Source organism: Pseudochaenichthys georgianus, chromosome 19, assembly GCF_902827115.2.
Source record: "Pseudochaenichthys georgianus chromosome 19, fPseGeo1.2, whole genome shotgun sequence".
NCBI lineage: Eukaryota > Metazoa > Chordata > Actinopteri > Perciformes > Channichthyidae > Pseudochaenichthys > Pseudochaenichthys georgianus.
This window is the reverse complement of record NC_047521.1, coordinates 22,590,943-22,607,139: the sequence shown is the minus strand read 5'-3', so window position 1 is coordinate 22,607,139 and position 16,197 is coordinate 22,590,943. Positions and strand designations below refer to the sequence as shown.

Here is a 16,197-nt window from a genome sequence, read left to right as displayed (position 1 = left end):
CACGCTCCTCTCTTTGGTATTGAAAGCTTTTACAGAGCAGAGGTGTGTCAGCGACCCGCCCAGTGTACCACCCCACCTTAGAGATAAAAATATTGACTCACTCTCTTGTACACCTACATTAAAAAGTGAGCATATTTCAATCTTTTTGTGATAAGTGTGTAAGTACTTAGGTTGAAATGGCAAAACTGAGGTAATTTCCTCTGTATTTTCTCTTGAAATGTGGGATTTTTTGTAAATTTGGTTCATTTATACCACTTTTAAGAGCAAAAAATGAACAAACATTCATTATTCACTCAGCAGAATATGATTCCAGCAGTGAGAAGAAGGTTGTAAAGCACATTTAAACCTTAATATGAAGAAAGAAAACGTCCTTACTTCAGATAAAAAGTCATTGTAAAGTTGCCTTTTGTTTGCACAGCAAGTTACTGCTTGTAGCAACTTTAAAATCACCTTAGAAATAAACTAAACCACTTTAAACACATGCCTTAGTGTGGGGATGTGGTGGGGGCAAGATGTATACATATTGGAAATGTGGGGTGTCATATTTCATAACAGGACAAGTGTCCATGGTATCCGCCAATGGAGGAGGAAAGGCGGAGTCAGGTGGAAGCCAACGAGGTTACCACTTGACTTTGGGACATTTTGGAAAACTTTTCAAGGATCTCTATTATTTAAAACCACTCGGTATGTACCACCTTTTCATAAATACATGTCGTTTTTCCAAAGCGCAGAAATGATATTGTACTAAAACAAGTTGGTAGTGGTATTAGAGAGTGTGTTTAATGTGCATCCCGAACAAGCATAGTCTACGTGGCATGCAGTGTGTGCGTGTGTGTGTGCGTGCGTGTGTGTGTGTGTCAGGTCAGTGTGTCTGTCAACCTGTCATCCTTTGTTATAGAAACCTTTGATGGAAAATAAGTACTGAATTGCAAAAACGTGTAATAAAAGCTATTACTTCCACGTTCCACCTTTTGAGGAAGCAAACGTATTCCAGTTTAGCAGAACTCCCCTCTCAACCACAGGAGCTATTGCATCAGCCTGGATGTACTTTTATTTTTAATGAATGGATATATCTGACAGTAGGCTGAATCAAAATAATCATTTACCACGTGTTATGTTTGACAACTGATAACACGTGGATCAAAGGAGATCAAATGATTCGACTTTATACTGAAAACCTTACTATTTAAATTGATGTCATGCCAATTAAAGACTTTAGGAAACCATATAAGAAGTGTGGGGTCCCATTTCTGCTATTAAACTGCATGTTAAACACGTTTAACCCTGAACTGGATGCTTACAGTCACATGTGTTAGAAAATAACTCTAAAGGATCAGTGTTTGGGCTGATGCTGCGTTCAGGGACCCTCTTGTAACTGTGAGAACCACTGAAATGTAATTGAAAATAACCGAAACATAACCAAGTACTTAGGAAAGCTATATCTACATAAGTTACTTTCTACCGCGACTTAATATTATATTGAAGTGATATTGATTCATCCTTTATCATCTTGGTAGAAAATGTTTCAACAAATTTGATAATTGATGAATATCTCAAGTAATGGTAAAGTAGTCCAGTTTATTAAATATGAGCGTTTGAGTTATTATTTAAAATCTTGTGAATTGAGAATTTCGATGGTTAATTGAACAAACAAGCAATTAAACATTGGGCTATAAAAACTGATAGCAATTCAACACATTAATAGATAATGGAGAAATAAAACTATTTATCGCAACATATTTGGTTTGTTTGATTATTTCTTGAGCAAATTGCACATGTCACACATCTTGGGACAAATACAGACAAAACAATCAAACATGCCGATTGCCAGGGGTTCAACCGCACAATGTCAGCGGTAAAAAAACACATTATTGAATACAATACCAGCACAAATTATAATAAATATATATAAATATGTAAGATGCAACAATGTATGTCTTAGCTACTTTATTATTAGATTTATAATTTAATTAAAAAAAGCCTGGGAATTGTTGTCCTTCATATCAAATGAATGCCCCAGGTTACTTTTGTCCGCGCTAACTACGGTTTACATACTTCCTGCAGTCCGTGAACGCAGCCTGTAGTAATATTGCGTCATGCGCAGAACAACCCAACGCCACGGTTTTAACCACAACCGTGAAAAGAAGCTGAGAACACGCGGGCGCGGTAAGAGAATTTGCACATTTAGCGCTCAAACGTGTTTTTATTTATCTTTCGTCTCAGTCAAACATGTTGCATTTAATTTGACAAATGGAAACAAAGGATAACTCGCAGTGAACACAGTGACAGATCAGACCGTCAGCCACATGGGCTCATTTCCTCCTTTAATACAACAGAAGAATAACATTGTATCGCGCTAATATAATCTCAGTTTTCTGGTAACTCGGGTTTTTATTCCACCTCCTATTTGACGACATTTGCTGGTGACCGGCAGCTCAGTGTGCGTGTCAGAAGTGTGTGTGCGGTTTACATTTTTCTTTTCTTTAGGTTTTATTGTATATTTTCAAAGACTGTGCCAATTTTAATGTATGCATGCACATGTTCTTGTATCAGGATTCCCTCCATAACATAGATATACTTTCAATATGATACTTTTTACCCTGTTCTAAATGTTTTCCCTAAAAGGGTCTCACTTGTTTTTGTTTTGACTTGTGTGTGTGTTCTCTGTGTGAGTCCTGACGAAGACACATGGTCGGGGATGTAGCGTTACGTTACCTGGATGAACCTTGCATTAAAGGTGGGGTAGGTAAATTTCAGAAACCGGCTCGAGATACACTTTTTGTTATATTCCATGGAATGCTCTTAACATCCCGATAGCAATGAATATCTGAAGTGCTTTGGCAAAAAATCCATACAAAAATGTCATCTGTAGAAGCCGTAATACTGTAAAAAGTACAACCAATCCTTTTAGCCGGGCCGGCTAAAGTAACTGGATGGCCTACCTGCCTGTCAGCCTTCCATCGGGGCACACACTTATCTCGTGCCCTCATTGGTCATGTGCGCGTTCGTGTGTGTTGGAGGAGGGGCTCTATAAGGAAGTGGCAGATTTTCTCCGGTTGTGTATTTTCAAATTCTAGCGATCTCGAGCCGGTTTCTCAAACTTACCTACCCCACCTTTAAGGTCCTATATATATATATATATATATATATATATATATATGGTGGACAAAATATCAGTGGTGAAATGTTACTAAGTACGTTTACTGGAAAACCATACACAGAGGTGGGAAGTAACTAAGTATATTTACTCAAGTACAGTACTCTACTACTTAAAAACAAAGTGTTTTACAAAATATACAAAGCTGACTTCAAACTACAACATTTAAATGAATTTACAGTACAAGTATTTATGAATAAAAAGGTCATTTCCTCTGTATTTTCTCTTGAAATGTGGGATCTTTTGTAAATTTGGTTCATTTATACCACTTTTAAGAACAAAAAATTAACCAACATTCATTATCCACTCAGCAGAATATGATTCCAGCAGTGAGAAGAAGGTTGTAAAGAACATTTAAACCTTATGAAGAAATAAAACGTCCTTACTTCAGATAAAAAGTCATTGTAAAGTTGCCTTTTGTTTGCACACACATGTCAGCAAGTTACTGCTAGTAGCAACTTTAAAATCACCTTAGAAATAAACTAAACCACTTTATGTACCACCTTTTCATAAATACATGTAGTTTTTCCAAAGCGAAATGTAACTAAGTACATTTGCTGGAAAACCATACTCGAAGGTGAGAAGTAACTAAGTAGATTTACTCAAGTACAGTACTCTACTACTTCAAAACAAAGTGTTTTACAAAATATACAAAACTGACTTCAAACTACAACATTTAAATGAATTTACAAGTATTTATTAATAAAAAGTGTGATAATACAATGCATTTTTATGTTCCAATATTTATTATATATTATTGCACTTGTTTTTACTTTTACATTTCTCCTACTGTGTTCATGTATGCGCCATTTTACTCCAAATTCCTTGTATTGGAGAAATATAGTTGGCAATAGACCAAATATTGAATCTGGTTAATGGTATCATTGCTTGCTGGAGTCAGAAAAGTACTATTTGTGGTACACCACAAGTAAAGGCCACAGATGTCTAAATTATCCCCCCAAAACTCCTTAGCTGCAGAAAAATCCCCATAAATCTAAGGTTGACTATCGAGGAGGATCAGCCACAGTCTCAGCGCAGTGGTTCGCATTTTGACCAGTTCTTTTTTCTTCCGTCCCCTCTCAGATGGAGAAGCAGCCCCTGCCCACAGACGATGACCACACAGATGCCCCAGACTCGGGGACAGCTGGGTTCGCTGGAGACGAGATGCAGGAGGTCCCGCCTGAGCCTGCAGCGCGAGCAGGGTGGAACAGCAAGGTCGAGTACTTTCTGGCTCAAGTGGGGTTCAGCGTTGGGCTCGGCAACGTCTGGAGGTTTCCATATCTGTGCCATCAAAATGGAGGAGGTGAGTCTTTATTATGTCCTCCGTCTCAAATGACGCAACAGGATTGTTTCCTGTGGGCCCCATGAGACCAAACACAAGTGTTGTGAGTGGTGGATTTAAAGGGTCTGTCAGGGTCACATTCCCAGGGTGAACATGTGATTAAAGAGAGAAAGAGTGTACGGGAGTGTATTTCATCCATTTAAATGCTGCTCTAACGTTTTCTATTACAACATTTGGATTATATCCGTTTCAGGGGAACCAGTGTAGAATCTTCATTGAACACTAGGATACAGTCCTAGACAATGTAATACTTTGTTGTTTTAGTTTAAACGTTTATCGTTGGCGGCTTCTGTTGTTGTCTGTTGTTTTTATTTATCTCCTATTTTCATAGTCTTTTATTATTATTATCATTATTTCCTTGATTTTATGTTATTTATTTTAGATTTTATTGATCTGTGTGAATCTTTGCTGTACTGTTTTTTTTTTCACGCTTACCCTGTTGCTGCTTTGTACAACTGAATTTCCCCTCGGGGATTAATAAAGGTTCATCTTATCTTATGTTGTTATTTTTTGTGGTTGAAGGTGACAGGTTAGACAGGAAGTGTAGGCGAGATAAGCTATGATCATAGGCAGTTTATATCAGTTATGACATGCTCCCTTGCCAGAAATGAAATGGCACTAATTGGTTCGGTCACAGATTTCCCTACATGTCTCTTATTTACTTCTCAAAGAATAATTGGTTGCCTGGAGCAGTAATAAGAATAGTGTGTAAATCTCACAGTTTAGCATAAAAGTTTGCTTCTCTTTTACATACTTGCTGTTTAACTAAATGTGATGCTTATTCCTTAACCCAGTGCTGCCCCCCCTTGTCCTCAGGGTCTTTCCTCCTCCTCTATGTGCTGCTCATGCTCATCATGGGGATCCCCCTGTTCTTCCTGGAGCTGGCAGCCGGGCAGGCCATCCGACAGGGCAGTATCGGGGTGTGGAAGTTCATCTCCCCCCGGCTGGCAGGGATCGGATACTCCAGCTGTGTGGTGAGAAACTGACACTGTTAAATGGGGTGGGACAATATGGCGATATACGTATTTCAAAGTCAACTTTATTGTCAATCTTTCAGTTTGTGTGTACAGACAGAGAGATCGAAATACCGTTTCCCAAAATCCCGAATACAAAAACAAATATGTATAAAATATCCTATATTAGGGCTGCAACAAACGACTAATTTGATAATCGATTAATCTATCGATTAATGAAACGATTAATCGATTATTCGGATCGTTAAGGTTTTAACTGTACTACTACTTATATCGATACTGCTTATCGATCCGGTCCTTTTAACGATAGTATTAACGGTTCTTTTGACAATAAATAAGGTAAACTAACTAAACAAATTGTGAACAAAACTAACATCGCTTTTTATTTTAATTAAATGCATAATATTTCACATCAAAAGAAACAACAATGTTTTAACAAATCATATTAAATAATCTGATGACAGAACTGTAAACAGAATAGCTGAAACTTTAACAAAATAAATAACTCAGTTACCTCTAATCATTAACCTATGTTTTTATAACTGAGTTAACTCTGTGTGTTGCTGCTAGCATACATAACACCTGACGTGGAAACGTTACTCGTGGACGGGGCTACAGAGCTGCTAGAAAGACAGTGGAACCCGGTGCATTTCTCCGTCTGGATCTGGAGCACTTTTGCTAAATGTTTAGACAAATTGCTCGTGTTACCGCCCTTACATGATAAACTGTTATTGCACTTTTGGTAACGAGCATTGTCCACATCGAGACGGCTAAAGTTTAACCATACCTCGGAGCGCGTTCTCTCCGCCATCTCCTCCGTGTGTGTGTGTTGCATGCATGTAGCAGCTGCGTGTGTGTGTAAACTGCCCCGCCCCCTCGCAAGCAGGCGGGGGAGAGATCTCTCGTCTGAATTGGGAAGATCGAAAATACATTATAGACGCATTTTGTAGTCATATTGCATATTAGAAACGGAGTTGGCGACACTAAGACTGCGATATAATGTTTATGTAGCAATAATACATATGACATATGTTTTAAATGTCTCCTGTACCGATAAAAAAGAGCGATAACATTGGAGCTTAACGGGGTGTAGAACACATGTGATGACGTCACCAACGAATCGACGACTGAATTAGTTGGCAACTAATTTGGTAATCGATTTTAATCGATTAAGTCGATTAGTTGTTTCACCCCTATCCTATATATATATATATATATATATATATATCAGGGTTTCCGTTAGCCGGTAATTACCGGTTTTTAGCTGGTAACATTTATAAAAAACCGGTAAATTCAAAATGTCTGGTAATAATTAGGGAGGCTCCGATCGATCGGCCGCCGGTCATTATCGGCCGATATTCACTCTTATTAGTTTGATCGGTGCTCTCTATGAAGGCCGATCAGGAGAGCTGGATCTGATCGATATGGACATAAACGCGAGTGAAGTGTAACCGGAGCGAGAGAGAGATCAGATCAGCTGCTGAGTCTGACCGAGACACGCAGCTCTGCATAATCACCTGAAGCCCCGCCCTCTGTTTAGCGGGCTGCAGGAGCTGCATGAGAAACTGACGTGCTGTCAGGAGAGAGAGGGAGGGAGAGGGGAAAAGACAGGCTCCGTTTCTCCCGTGTTATTATTCAAAGTTGATGTAAACTTCTGAATAATGTACGTTATCTACTACAAGTAGTTTGTTTGAATGTAATAATTATGTTGTTTGTTGTTTGTGGAATCATTTATTGAAAAATGAATCTGAATTGTTCGATCTGTTATGATTATAAACTGAAGCAATATAAAAATGAGCCCCGTGAACTGAGTTTTAAACTGAAGCATATCTGCTCATAGTCCGGTAATTACCTGCTAACGGAAACTCTGCTACACAACTATTATTATTATTATTGAAATATGACCGGTAAGTTTCAAATTAGTCCGGTAAAATAAATTCTGCCCGGACATTTGACCGGCGAGAAAAAATCCTAGCGGAAACCCTGATATATATATATATATATATATATATACACAATCAACAGACTGTTTTATACATATGCACACCACACACTAAGACATAAATAAAAGCACAACAATCAATATATACAAAATATATCGTGCAATGGTAAAAATATGTCCCAGAGTAGGGATTTTGCGATACCATTTTTACTGCTCTAGCTGTTCTAGTGCTATCTTTTGATTCTCGCTTCATTTCCCCGATCCAGCGCAGTGCTATATCTAAAGGGCAAGGAAGTTGGTGTATTTATCCAAATAAAAAAGGAGAAGTAGCTGCAAGGAAGCATGCTGTTGCTTTCTTTGAGTAATCATCAATGTGTGTATTATTGTTTGGCTAAAACCACAACCATTAACATCAGTTTTTTCCCCACCTTTTTTACATTTGGTTAATGGCATTTGCACGATAGTTACTCCTTTCAAATATTTGTTTTGTCCTCAGGTGTTTTCCAAATCATCGTATAATCTTCTCATAACCTGATGATCTTGTCCTCAGGTGTGTTTCTTCGTGGCTCTCTACTACAATGTGATCCTTGCATGGAGCCTGTTCTACCTCGGGAACTCCTTCCAGTACCCTCTGCCTTGGGAACACTGTCCAGTAGAGGGGAATGTGACCGGTAAACACACCGCATTACGGTTCAAAACTTATAACACATGAGGAGTTATTCAATTGTAAATGTATAGGCATGGTGTCACGTGACAGCTTAATGATTTATCTGTATTTCCCTTGTTTATACACCAGTACCAGAATGTAAAAAGAGCTCCCCCACATCGTACTTCTGGTACCGTAAAGCTCTGGATATCACCGACTCCATCGATGAGACGGGCTCTTTCAACCCGTACATCGTCGGCTGTCTGCTGGCCGCCTGGACCCTCGTGTGCCTGGGAATGTTCAAGGGCATCAAGACCTCTGTCAAGGTAACCCTGTTGTGACTCCTGACTTCACAATGTTTTGTATTTTCCATGGGGCTGGAGCTAGATTAGTGAATCTCAGCCCCTGAACTCGGTGTATGATTGAGTGTGAATTTTTTATTGTATATGTAACAACGCATTGAGGGGTCCATAAAGACTGGAAAAGCGCTATATAAAAGCAGTCCATATATTAATCGAACATGAAGGCATTTTTTTCATGCAAAATGCACTTCTTTATGTCTTTTATACATAAATATGTGTCCCCGGTGTGTCAGGGAACTCACGCAGCTTCAGAAAATAAAACCCTCTCTTTTTCTCCGTACGCAAATCTCTAAAAACGGGGCTACAACGGAGCTGATCCAGATTTGCGTCCGATATGACGTAATATCTGAAATGTAGGCTGGCTTTACACCCACGGCCCCATCAGAAACAATGCCCAACTGTTTTGGACTTAATATGGTCGGCGCATGTTTACATTAGCATCGCTAACACTCAGAGCTAACTTGTACTGGAGAGCATGTGTGTGAAGAAGCAGGAAATAAAAAGGAACTCACCTTGTGGTATAACCGGCAAGAGAGAAAGCCTTTGAGCTCCAGACTGTTTCAGAGAGAATCCTTGATGATCCATGATATGGTGTTTCATCACGGCAGTATTTAGTTTAGACAGTAGCTGCCGGGTCCCGCATGAGCTCAGACCCCTCCTCTTTTATTTTTATCAATTTTCTTTTAAAAAGCTTTATACATAAAATCAGCACTTTTGAAACAGGAAGTGAAATAGAGGGATATGAGGCATGGCTAGAACGGGTGATCTGTTTGGTATTTGGAGCAAAACACTTCATAGACATGTTCTTTATATATTTGTATATATCTGACACCTATGCTATTGCCTAAAAATAGCATGATAGGTCCACTTTAAGATGATTTACTTCAAACATCAGTTTTAAAGTATTTGTATGACTTGAATGTAAGAGTCAGATTTCACTCTTGCTTTTGACCTCCAGTCCTCTTCCTCTCCCCCTTTCCTCCTCTTGTCCCATGACTAGTTATTTTCAAATCGTATTATATATGTATTTTAAAAAAAAATGTATTTCTATTATATTTGCCGGACAAACTTGAATAGTTGGTGTGATTATTGTTTTAATTGCGTTGATTATTTAAGACAATATTGATTTAGAAACATACATTGCCAATATGGTTAATTGATTACCATAACAGTGTTAACTTTGGAATCAGCTGAGCGTTTCATTAAAAAAAATGTGAAGAGAAGCTCTTTATGAGAAAGACTGACATGATGTCAAAAAGTGTTTCTGGTGCTACATTGTTTTCAGTTTTCTTGCATGTGTGGGGGTTTTGGGGTGAAGGAATCCCTGGAATGTCAGGCTTAGAGAAGGTGTTGACGCACTTAGAAATCCTGCCTGGAATACAAAGTATGTTTAGTAGTTTTACACTTCAGATTAGATGAAATAGCAGTTATATCTTTGGGGGAGATGGGTTGTTTTAGTGGCAAATTAGTAGGATTCAGCTGAAACGTACTTAAAGACGGTTTATATAAGTATAAGAAATGTAGCTAAGCTAATTAAGAAAAGAGTCTATAGGAGAACACCTTACCAACAAGAACAATTGAAGTTTGTGGTGCATATTTACTCAAAACTTCTTCAAAATGCTAGTCACTTGAGGAGAGCAGTGCTTTTTTAACCCAGTGCGTAAAGGCATAACCAAAAAAGGAATGTCCACTGTTGGCTATCTGGATTCATTAATCCTGATAATGTAATCTTTCTTTCTATCTTCTAGGTGATGTATTTCTCCTCCATCTTCCCCTACGTGGTGCTGTTCTGCTTCCTGGTTCGAGGCCTCATGCTGGACGGGGCTTTAGAGGGAATCGGCTTCATGTTCTACCCAAAGGTATCTGCAGACAAAAGGCCTGGTTGATTACGGATAAGAGAGGTTGATATAAATATTTCTCTAACGCACCCTTTGTTCCCCCTCTATATTTCTAGCTGGAGATCTGGGCAGACGTGCAGGTGTGGCGACAGGCAGCCACTCAGGTGTTCTTTGCTTTGGGTCTCGGCTTCGGGTCGATCATCGCTTACTCCTCCTATAATCCCAAGAACAACAACTGCCATCGTGATGCCTTCACTGTCTCCACGATCAACTTCCTCACCTCTGTGCTGGCCACTCTGGTGGTCTTCGCTGTGCTCGGCTTCCGTGCCAAAAACAAGGCCGTGGAATGTGTGGTCAGGTATGTCGTATCTAAAGAAAAACACTCATGAAAAACTCAAGACAGGTACCACAGTTTGTTTGATTCACAGATTCTTTGAATGTTTTGTGTGCCTCGCCATGTCTTGTTGTACAAACTGTATGTTTACACTTTTCTTTCCTTCCCTTAGTAATATTAAGGAGTTATCGGAGCAGTTTCTCAGCGGTCCTGTGGATATAAACTTGATGCCAAGCTTCAACTATTCTGATCCCAGTGCTGTGGCTCTAGAGGACTACAGGGCCTGGTTCCAACTGCATGGAAATCAGTTCCCAGGCAACTTAACAGACTGTGACATGGAGAAAGAGATGCAGCAGGTACATATTAAGAGTTTTTGGGCTAAAATAAATTAGCATTGTTGTTGTATTCTGTGTGCTAAACGTGGCACTCTTGTTTGTGTTCAGGGTGTGGAGGGAACAGGCCTGGCTTTCATCGCCTTCACAGAGGCCATCTCTCTCCTGCCTGGCAGCCCCTTCTGGTCAGCGCTCTTCTTCCTCATGCTGCTAAACTTAGGGCTCAGCACCATGTTTGGCACCATGGAGGGAATCCTCGCCCCACTCACTGACCGCTTCAAAACTCTGGCCAACAACAAGACTAAACTCACAAGTAAACACCTTTTAATTTACCTCAACCTAGGGCTGTGCAATTAATCGTATTTTAATCGCAATTACGATTTTGGCCTGCCACAATTATGAAAACAACATAATCGAAAAAAACTATTATTTTGCTTTGCTAGGTTGTGACAGTGCACTGCAACATATTTGATCTCATTTATTTGTATTTATCATATTTATATATGTTTAGTAGCTTGTGGAAGTGCGCTCCAAAATATTTGTTGATCTTGTTCATTGGTATTTATTATTTTGATATTATTTATTTAAATGTAAATATATCATTTATTTTTGTATTGGTTTTTCAGTTGAATTATACGTTCAGGGTAATCAGCAGTTAAAAATATACTGTTCAAATTATTATTTGTTTTAAAGTTCAATAAATGGATGTTTTCAAAGTCAATGAATAATCGTATTTAATAATGGTGATATCTTATTGACCAAAAATAATCGTGATTATGATTTTTGCCATAATCGAGCAGCCCTACCTCAACCCTTGTTTCTTCTTTTAGAAAATGGACAAGTCACACACATTTACACAGCACAGCACACACTGAAATATAAGTCTCTGCATTTCACCCATCCTCGACTTTAAGCACTGGGCAGCTATTATACAGCTGCCCAGGTGTACATCTGCCTTGCACAAGGGCAGCGCCAGGGAGGTAAATGTGCACCTGACAAAGAACTGGTCCTCTCTCCGTACTTGGTCCGTTCTGAGACTTGAACCAGCAACCCTAGTCAAGTCCCTGCTGACTGAGCGACTGCCGCCTTTTTAAAGGGGCAAGAATGCATGAATTTGTTTTTATTGCTAAGCCTTGAGTCGAGAAGCTTTCAAACAACTGGGATTTTATGAACTCAGATTCAAGATTTGCACACAGCTCCAAACAACAGGCAGTGGTTATTGTGTGTTCCCCATGAAGTGCTATTTTAAAGTACTTTGTTGTTATATTACCCTGCTGGTGGATATCTCTGCTAACAGCCAGTAGATCAGTGTCTTGTCACGTGTCATGGACCTGTGTCTAAACAGAATTTCCTGCCAACCATCAGCTGATTACACACTTTCAAGCTGAGAGGAAGCAGAATTAGTAGAAACCATGAATGTTTGCATTGACTTTAAATTCATTTTGTGTTTTTGTTGTTGTGTTTTACCCTAACATGTCTGTGTTGTTTTAGTTTTCAGCTGCATCATCGGCTTTGTAACCGGCCTCCTCTTCACCCAGCGCTGTGGAAACTACTTTGTGATGATGTTCGATGATTACTCTGCCACTCTGCCACTCATCATTGTTGTGGTTTTTGAGACCTTCAGTGTGTCTTGGCTGTATGGAGCTGATAGGTGGGGTCTATTTTCAGACTGTGCGTAACTGTCTTCTTAGATGTAAATGTCTCGGAGTCTTATCAGTGTTGGTCACAAATGTGTGATATGTACCACTCTGGGTGTCTGAAGGTTCCTGGATGACATTGAGGGGATGCTGGGCTGGCGTCCTCATGTGATCTACAAGTACCTGTGGAAATACGTCTGCCTGCTCGCTATGCTGGGGCTGCTGGGCGCCACCACCATCCAGATGTTCATCCAACGCCCCACCTATATGGCATGGAACCAAGAGAAGGTATGTTAACCCTCTGCTCCATAGCTTCTCTTTGGATAACTGGACACACTGTACATTTTACATTTATATATTATAAGACAAACAGCCCTTAAAAGGCAAATTGTCACTTACTAAATTCCCAACCTGAAGCATATAACTAATGGTTTATTTCTCTATGTATTTCTCTGAGTAGTGATAAGTTCCACTTGTTTCAGACCTTGCGTGATTTTGATTCTATTTTCTCTTCTTCAGGGATCTGAGGAGTACCTCGAGTACCCGGACTGGGCTCTGGCTGTCATGGCCTTGCTGATCATATTTGCTGTGATGCCCGTCCCGATTGCTTTGATTCACGCTGTCCTGATGGACTGGACAAGACAAAGAGCCAGAGATTCAGAGGCCGGTCGGTACAGCATTGTTAACACCAGCGATAAATGGGAAACTCCAATGACTGACATGTCAGACCTGGACCGAAGTAACGGGACTGCTGCTTCCTGAACACTGGACGTGAAGTTACACACTGGGAAATGAAAAGCAGTGAGTTGTCAGTGGGAAATCTTGAAGGATAGTTGCATTATCTCAGCTTTTAGGTCAGCGGTGGCCCAGAAAGCAATCGCAAAATGTTCTTAAATTTAATATTTAAAACTTTTAAAACCTAGATTAAGTCAAAGTATGAAGAGGACTAAATACTACTGCTCCAAAAAGTAGACATTTTAAAGTGTTTTTTATGAAAAACGTGGAACAAATAACTTATTGCTGTGTAAAAACACCAGGTAGGACTTCCAAAAACTCATTGTTACAGAGTTGCGAAAACAAAGTCTCCTATTTTATTCAGGATTAGCCACAGGCAGCACGCCATGTTCATGCATTCCTTAGTTACTTACCAATGGTAAAGTTGTAAATGTACCTACATTGTTCACCTTTTTTAAACGCTCTTTTATGTGAGACTCATCTAATTTCAAGAAAATCAAACAACTTTCACTCCTCGTTTCTTTGAGGACAGATGAACATCAAACCACTGTTACGTCTGTTCAAGAGTGTGTTTAAGGCTCTTGGGTATTGGTTGTTTTTTAACCTTTTTATAATGAACTTATACGGCACAGTGATTGTGTATGCTTCTCTAAAAGTGTTGATAGGCTAAGATTGTAAGTAAGTGGAGTTACAACAAAAAGGTTGAGCCTTAATTTAAACCTGTAAATGGCAGCACAGTGGTGATGCTCCTGTTGCTGTTGTATATTCTCGTCAAAGCCAAGCAGCAAGGGTCAATCCAGCTATAATGACATTATATTCAGCTCTTGGGTCCAGCATCAGGGCAATTAGTATTTCAGTAATTCCCTTTCATACAAATTATTGCGATGAACAACCTTTTTCGTTTACTTTTTACCACACAGCAGTGCCGTTGTCTTTGGCTTTGCAACAAGACCTTTATTCATGTTGGTTTTTTTCAAAGGCTACTTATCAAATCAATGTGATCAATGGCTAAAATCTAGTCAATTAATTTTCGAACAGTTTTCTGAAAAATGTCTTGTTCTGCTGCACAGATTCACTTGAATAGCTTGTCTGTAAACTGTTACGTTGGTATGTATAGAAATCATGTTAAAGGACAGCTAATGTGTGTAGCTATCTTGGTTGTAAAACCCTAAACGGTACAAGGGCTGATTTTCTCTCTGCTACAACCGCCAACAGCAGCTAATCTTAGTGCATCCACTTCTCTTTCCCATTGCTTTACCACTCTCAGAACACACAGGCCTATTTCATGGTGTCATTAAAGCTTTTTACGTGAATTATCTAGTTAAAAAAAAGTAGATATCAGGTGACAACGTCAGCATAACTTTCAGTGGAGCTTTTAAACACTACCCCAGAAAAGACTCAAGCGTTTATCTGTTACTATTTGCTTTGTAGGCAAATGACAAGTACTGTCTGATGAGAATGGAAGAAGTGAAGGTCCAACCGCTTTGTGTCCGGGTTTGCCTCAACACAGTGTTACTGCTAGTCACTACACATCAAAACATATTTATTTCAGCAATCATCGACTGATTTATCAAACACAGTATGGTGCAAAGATCAAGGTAACCCCATTTGTAATGTACATAGTACATAATGTAGAAACTGCTTAAGAACAAATGTCAGAGAACAAGTCTGGGACTTTCTGTCGTGTCTTATTTGTAAATTAGATTTTTTTTCTTAAGGTCTGGTTTAGGAGGAACTAGTTGCATGTTTGTTTAAAGAGGTTATATGAAGCCACTGACCAGATGCAGTCCTCCTTTACTTCAGAGTTAAATGCACTATTTTATCTAATTCATGTTTTTTTTTCTTTTAATATATATTGTTTAGACTTGCTAGGTCATCATTGTATTTTAGAAGCAATTTTTCTGAATTTAAAGTAGATTGTTTTACATTTGTATTGGGTTTCTATCACAATGAATTGAATTGATGCTGTATATTTATGTGCCTTCAGACTAGATTAGGCTGACCGGACAACATGCTTAAGGTATTGAATCAAATATATGTTGTTAAAACACATTTCCTTTGGCTGACTGTCTTGTAATTGTTTATCTGTTAGTCTGTATAAAATGGATTCTTCTGAGAAAATGTAATATATTTTTGCTTTTATTAAAAACTTCATCACAACAGTATATTGAATTGTGAATGACATGTTGCTTAAGCCTGCACATTTTAACATTGCTCCATCAAGGTATCAGACTTGTTAAATGGTTTTCTATTTTCTCTCTAAAACTGGGTTTGTAAATCCAAATGAATTCATATCAGTGTTTTTAAAGTAGTTGAAAAGACTACAGAGAAGTTGCTTTTCCACCTTCTTAGGTATGGACAGCACTGTGGCACCGGTGCAGTGTGCTCCCAGGAACGTTCCAGTGGCCCTCAAGGCAGCTGTTGAGGCTCAGCTTGATCGATATGAAGAGGAAGGACACTTGACCACAGTCACTCAACCCACGGACTGGATTAGCAATCTAGTCATAGTGAAAAAGCCAGACAAATTGAGACTATGCATTGACCCGAAGTCCATTCTCGGACCAGACCATTAATGTCATGTAGAGCAGCCATAGCATCTCTGTGACTGCACTCAGCCGGACTGTAGCAGGGCAGAGCTGGGTGACTTTTAGTGAAGCCGTCCGAGGCCATAGACAAAATGGAACCACGTACCAACAAAAGGGACACAGGGTCATCAATGTCTCTCTTTACCATTGGCCTAATCATAAAACAAATTAGTGGGAAAAATGTGGAACACTAATCCATCATGTGAAATGTTGAGTTAATTTAAATAATTACTTATGGGTTGAAATCAAATTATCATTAACATTAGAACTAAAGTCAGTTAAAATTGGAGTTGCACGGATCAGAATCTAATCA

The 16,197-nt window shown here is 39.1% G+C and overlaps 1 protein-coding gene across 4 annotated transcripts; it reads left to right on the top strand.

Moving 5' to 3' along the window:
- The first annotated feature begins 593 nt into the window (after positions 1–593).
- Positions 594–15,464, top strand: LOC117464378 (sodium-dependent neutral amino acid transporter B(0)AT2-like). Of its 4 annotated transcripts, none has more exons than XM_034106778.2 (12): positions 594–684; positions 4,241–4,460; positions 5,316–5,473; positions 7,966–8,086; positions 8,212–8,387; positions 10,172–10,282; positions 10,378–10,619; positions 10,768–10,951; positions 11,039–11,240; positions 12,419–12,578; positions 12,690–12,852; positions 13,084–15,464. In XM_034106778.2, exons 2-12 carry the CDS (start codon positions 4,241–4,243, stop codon positions 13,324–13,326), a joined length of 1,980 nt encoding a protein of 659 aa, XP_033962669.1. In that variant the 5' UTR covers positions 594–684; the 3' UTR covers positions 13,327–15,464. The 4 variants fall into 4 exon arrangements, with proteins under 4 accessions (XP_033962669.1, XP_033962670.1, XP_033962668.1 ...); XM_034106779.2 differs by lacking the exon at positions 594–684 and adding an exon at positions 1,996–2,166; XM_034106777.2 differs by lacking the exon at positions 594–684 and adding an exon at positions 2,196–2,737.
- The last annotated feature ends 733 nt before the right edge of the window (positions 15,465–16,197 follow it).

What these genes read in the sequence shown, in the direction of transcription:
- LOC117464378 (XM_034106776.2), top strand. Translation starts at nt 2,689, where the DNA reads ATGGTCGGGGATGTAGCGTTACGTTACCTGGATGAACCTTGCATTAAA. An exon ending in GCCGTGGAATGTGTGGTCAG is followed by an intron (nt 10,620 to 10,767) that starts GTATGTCGTATC and finishes TCCTTCCCTTAG; the next exon opens with TAATATTAAGGAGTTATCGG. An exon ending in TGGAGAAAGAGATGCAGCAG is followed by an intron (nt 10,952 to 11,038) that starts GTACATATTAAG and finishes GTTTGTGTTCAG; the next exon opens with GGTGTGGAGGGAACAGGCCT.